Source organism: Schistocerca cancellata, chromosome 11 (assembly GCF_023864275.1).
Source record: "Schistocerca cancellata isolate TAMUIC-IGC-003103 chromosome 11, iqSchCanc2.1, whole genome shotgun sequence".
In the NCBI taxonomy this organism is placed as follows: Eukaryota; Metazoa; Arthropoda; class Insecta; order Orthoptera; family Acrididae; genus Schistocerca; species Schistocerca cancellata.
Window position 1 is genome coordinate 56,807,581 of NC_064636.1, and position 5,739 is coordinate 56,813,319.

General features: G+C 46.6%; 1 protein-coding gene across 1 annotated transcript; it reads left to right on the plus strand.

The window, feature by feature from the left end:
- The first annotated feature begins 786 nt into the window (after positions 1-786).
- On the plus strand, positions 787-5,179 carry LOC126108139 (uncharacterized). Its single transcript, XM_049913385.1, has one exon. The coding sequence runs from the start codon at positions 1,361-1,363 to the stop codon at positions 4,766-4,768; it is 3,408 nt and encodes a 1,135-aa protein (XP_049769342.1). The 5' UTR covers positions 787-1,360; the 3' UTR covers positions 4,769-5,179.
- Positions 5,180-5,739: the final 560 nt, after the last annotated feature.

The following is a 5,739-nucleotide window of genomic DNA, read 5'->3' on the forward strand; positions in this document are numbered from 1 at the left end:
GCAAGGTCCCCTGTCTCAAATTGATACGTTTATCTTCTCCATTATCCCTGAAAATTGGTATCACGTATATGTACATTTACAGGTGACAACACCTGTAATTTTGACACCCTGTAGCATCGTCGAACGATGTTTCCGGATACAAGTTCCTGTCCGCATTTTATTCCTCGTGAACAGCTGTGCCTGGTAGTGAATTTCTAACTTAAATTTTTAGTTTCTCACATGAAAACCCTTTGGCTAGAATTGATATTATGATACGAAGTTTGTTTGATCGTACATAGGAGTGGAAAGAGTTAAACTGGTGCAAACCTGCAGAATTTATGCATAGTTAGTGAGCCTATTGCTCATCATTTGAGGTGAGGAGCATGCCACGGTAATACAGTAGGTATGTTCTGCTAGAAATCCTAGGTAATTGGATTTGATACCCAATCGTTTTCTGACGATTTTGTCAACAGAGATTTGTTATTGTGAAAAATACCAAGTTATACGGTGGTCCAAGGTCCACATAAAAGATAGGTATCCTGTAACTGGCTTGGTAGGTCAGTTCAAAAATCATAGGAAGGCACGGTTACACCGTGTCAGACAGGATTACTCCTATTAAAGCACTTTGGCATTCAAACCAACAATCGACGAGGACAGCTTTACTGTTTGGTGAACAAAAACGCAGTTCTTGAATTTCAGTGTTTCTCTCTTTCTCGTTGTGTTTGCAGTTGCAGTTTATGGGTTGAGGCGATACAGGACACTCTTCAAATTATGCAAGTTACGAAGTACTTTCCCAACCCTCCGTGCAGGCACACTGGTAGATGTGTCGTCCTGGGCACGACGCAAAACTGCCCCCCAACCCAAGGTGTGGTGCGACCCGTGCCGAGGGGTGCGTGGCACAGGGGAGCTGTGCCTCGAACGGGGCCTCTGGGATACCGGGCGCCCTCCCAGAGTATCCAGCCTAGCCCGGGCAAGCGGGGCTCTGTCCGGGTGGTCCGCACTTTCCTCAGCTTCTCGTGGGATCATAGAGAAAAAATCTGAAATTAGCTCCGAGCGAGCAGATGCCGAAGATTCCAGGGGACCTCTCTGTGAGGCGACCCGGGATTCAGAACAGACCGAATGCGAACTAGGCACCAGGGGACCTCGAGATGAGGTGACCCCGGGCCTCGTAGGTGATAAAGGTGCGGTTGCAGAGGGAGATTCTTCTAAACTCGCAACGGGAGGGACCTCAGCTGCCGTACCTGGTGCTGGGGAAACCGACAAATCCGAAAACAGCTCTGAAAGAGCAGTCCGGAGAAGGGACGACAGTGCTGCAGAGGGGGGGAGCTTGAACCTCGCAGAAAAATCGGTGCCAGGTGTGTCTGCCATAGAGACTGTAGATATGACTTCGACAGAGAAGTCTGTGAATGTTTCTGGGGAACGACACATTACTGAGGTTGTGAAGATGGAGAAAATGGAAGTATCGGGAGATGGGAATTATGAGGGGATGAAAGAACTGGAAGAGGAACAAGAATGTGAGGCAACACGGGAGAGAGTAGTACCGAAAACTGTACCAAAGGAATGGAAACCAGAGGAAGACATCCGAAGTCCTGAAATACGTTATGGCAATATTAAAAAAGTAAAAACTAATGCTGACAATGGGGAAGCACCTGATCAGCAAAAACACAACTTGAAAGAAGTGGAATCAGGTTATATTATTAATGCTGACAACTCTACAACTGAAGAGGTCAACGAAAATGGAACTGGGGATTCGGAGGAAAGAGACACGTCTGAATTTTTCGTAGAAGAGGCAGTGGATACATCGGGACAAGCTGAGAATTCTGGAGGGATGGGAGAAGAACAGAAAGAGGAACAAAATGGTGAGGTTCCTGAAGAGGAAGATGAATCTGACGCATCTATGAGGATGGAAACTGAAGTGGCGGAAACAGATGTCAGCCAAGAGCAACTCAAAAAGAAGCGTATGTCGGGTGCACAGAAGCGAAAAATGAGAATAATGGAAGCCTTGTTGGTAGGGGGGAGAGTGCTATCTAAAGCTGAACGAAAGAAACGGAAACTAGTAGAAGAAACCCAAAAGTCTGAAACAAGTAATAAAGTTGCCAAAAACAATAAAACTGTCACTGATAGTAAGGGAGTTGATAAAAAATTGGAAAGTAACACCGATGAAGTTAAGCAAAAACGCAAATTGAAAGAAGCGAATTTGGACAATACCACAACTAAAAGTGAATCTGACACGATGAGTATGGCTGTCGTGCCCGAGGGCTTTCCAGACATCAAGATGACAGAGGAACAGGCAGAGATGCTGGGAACTGCACTTGTGGAGAGGATTAATCCGTCAGACAAGGGAGAACCAATCCAGTTTTCTGCCATGCAGTACGAGAATGGGGGCTTAGCATTCACTTGTGCCAACAGGACGACTAAAGCGTGGCTGTGCAGTACTGTACCAAAGATCGACCCGTGGCCGGGTGCCAAGTTGGAAGTCGCACAGGCGGAGACCACATTGAAGGGTACCACATTTGTACTGTGGGTGATAAAGGGGATGAATAAGAGAAGTAACCAGCAGATTCTGGACTTTCTTCAGAAGCAAAATGCAGACATCTCCACTACCGAGTGGAAAATCATCAAGAGAGTAACAGAGACAGACAAAAGGATACGGCTGACTATTTGGGTTGATGACAAATCTTCTGAGGACTTGAAGGCACGCAATTTCAAAGTATTCCTCGGTATAACTCGAGCTAGATTCGTGCGGATGTCAGAATGGAAGAAGCTGATGGAAAATGTCAGTTCAAAGAAGCAGGGTAAGATGCAGCCTGCAGACCAGAATCAGTCGCGACTGCCTGCGAATTGCAAACCACACCAACCTGCCGTAAAGAAGTCCTCAATTAAAAATTCTTCACATACTCGGTTACCCATTTCGGGTCCTAATACTCTGCATCAGTCTCGGGAACCTGAGCACACAGACCCAAATCGAGTCTCAGAAGAGCCCCACGATCGTGGTTTTGGCAGATCAAAACGATTACGATCACGAGGAGGAGATAGAACACAACACAAGGAGCACAGATACACCACGGAACAAACTGAGGAAGAAAGGTTCACAACTACAGACCGTCGAGAGCCTCGTGCTTCAAGCAACAGAGACCTTCTTGCTTCGGACCGTTGGGAGCGTCGTGCTTCGGGGAGTCGGGAGCGTCGTGCTACGCGCAGTCGGGAGCGTCGTGCTTCGCGCAGTCGGGAGCGTCGTGCTTCGGGGAGTCGGGAGCGTCGTGCTTCGGGGAGTCGGGAGCGTCGTGATTCGCGCAGTCGGGAGCGTCGTGATTCGCACAGTCGGGAGCATCGTGGTTCTCGCTGTCGGAAGCATCGTGGTTCTCGCTGTCGGAAGCATCGTGCTTCAGACCTCCAGGAGCTTCGGGCTTCGCCGCGCTGCGAGCGCAAGTATCGGGCCTCGCCGCATTGTAAGCGCGGGTATCGGGCTTCAACACACCGGGAGCCTAGTGCTTCACCCCTTCGAGAGATGATAGAGACAGATTACGGAGTCCCAGATCCTCCGCAGCTAAGTGAGACGAGGTATACTGTTTCCGATCTGGCATCATCTCACAGTTCGAGATACTTTTCGTCGCACCAGGATCAGTGTGAGAACCAAAGGTTCATAGGCTCAGTTCTATCACCGTCCTGTGTCTCTAGAATCAGTGACCTGGAAATGTCTCTTTTAATGTCTGATCTCGAATCTACAGTCCTGACTTCACAACGGCCGCGTGAACGTGGGGTTAGCACTTCAGAACTGTCACGGTCACGAGAAGCTAGTTACATTGCATCAGACCGTGCACAGCGTAGGGAGCCTATATACATCTCAGATGAATCCCAAGAAGACGAGTACTTTACTGCAGATCGCAGGCAGTCATTTAAGACACGTTACGAAGCCCCAGATCCTCCTCTGATTAGTGAGACGAGTTACACGGGTTCAGATCGGACACAGTCTCGCGATTCCAGGCACTTGTCTCCCAACCAGAAGATGCCTAAGGACCGAAGGTCCAGAGGCTCAGATAAACCGTCACCCCATGTCTCTCGATTCAGCAAATTGGATGAGCCCGCTGCAGAAACTGTCTTACTACGGAGTGTCGTATCTAGATATCTGGATTCAGAGCAGCCCCATGAGCACGGGTTTGTCACAACAGAACTATCACATTTGCAAGATGTCAGGTCTGCCATATCGGACCGAGCGCAGGAAAACAGGTACCTCATTTCGGACCTTCGACAGCATCTCGAGCGTCGTAGGGCTCCAGATCCCCCTCAGATCCGTGGGTTGAGGTATAAGGCTTCAGATCTGGCACCATCTCTTAATTCCAAATGTGCGACTCCAAACCGGGATAAACCTGAGAGCCCAGCGTTCAGAGGTTCGGGTCGACCACTGTCCCGTGTCTCCAGATTCGGTGACCTAGACGAATGTCTTACAGAATCTGCAATAGATGTCGAGTCTGAATTCCTGCTCTCACAACAGCTACCTGAGCGTGTGTTCAGCACACCGGGAAGGTCACAGTCGCGAAAAGCTAGTTATGTCCTATCGGATCTAGCACAGCGTAGGGAGCCTGTACGCACCTTGGATCGAACGCAGGAAAACAAATACTTTACTTCAGGTCACAGGCTGTCTTTTGAGACAGGTTACGGATCCCCAGATCCTCCTCAGCTTAGTGAGATGATGTATACCGCTTCAGATCGTGTGCTGTCTCTTGATTCCAAATCGTCAACTCCGAACCGAGATGAGTCTCGTGGCTCCAGGTATGTGGCGAGACACTAGTTCCATCGTATCAGACCGAGCACAGAGAGGTTCGGATCAACCTACACCGTGTGACTCCAGATTCAAAAACTTCGACAAGCTGGCTTTCCAGGAACTGAAGTTAAGAGGTTCAGATCACATTCAGGCCAGAAAAGGTAGATTTATGGAATGAGGTCCTCTGTACTCTCTCGAATCTGGATCCAAATTTTCAGATCCCCAGAAGGTCAGAGAACTTGATAAAACAGTTTTTGGCATGCCATGTTACCGAAAAACCAGATTTTCAGGTCCAGATTTTTTATCCGAGCAGTAGAGGTTATCATACACGTGCTGATAGTGGCTTTAGTTTGCTGTATCTAACATTCCAAATTGTGGGGCCGTTTCTTGAATAATATTAAAATAATTTTAGTGTTAAGTTATATGCACTGTCTAACACTGGGCTTACACATAAATTTTCATGAGCATCAAATTTGCCTATGCTGTAAAATTGTTAGAAATGAACTTTGAATTCAATTTGGAATTGTTTTGTTTCAAATTTTGTTTCACAGAGTTCCTGTTGGTGAGTTACTTATGCACAGGCCTGTCCATTTGTTTGCTGTTAATTGCAAATGCCTTTAAACAGGTTAATGACATGTTTTATGTTATATTCATCAGAAACATTTGTATGTGTAACTCATTTTGTTGCTATTTTGTGTAGTTTAATGAAAGGAGTAAATTTAAGGAAGTATGTTACATTATGTACACACTGAGTGAGAAGAGTGACATACGGTCTCCACCATCACCGTCTTCGGCATTGTCAACCTTTAATATTGAGTTTGATGTTAAGAGCATTTTTTTAAAGAAAATAGCTTAAATAGACTGTGGTTGCAAGATGTTTGTGTATTCATTTTCTTCGTGTGAACATTTTTGTCGTTCAAAAATATGTACTTTGCAATTTTTTATGCCACATTAAATTACGAAAGAAGTGTTTATGAATAAATAACAAATGTCAAATA

Excerpts from the sequence above, each read along its gene's own strand:
- LOC126108139 (XM_049913385.1), top strand. The coding sequence starts at position 1,361 with ATGACTTCGACAGAGAAGTCTGTGAATGTTTCTGGGGAACGACACATT.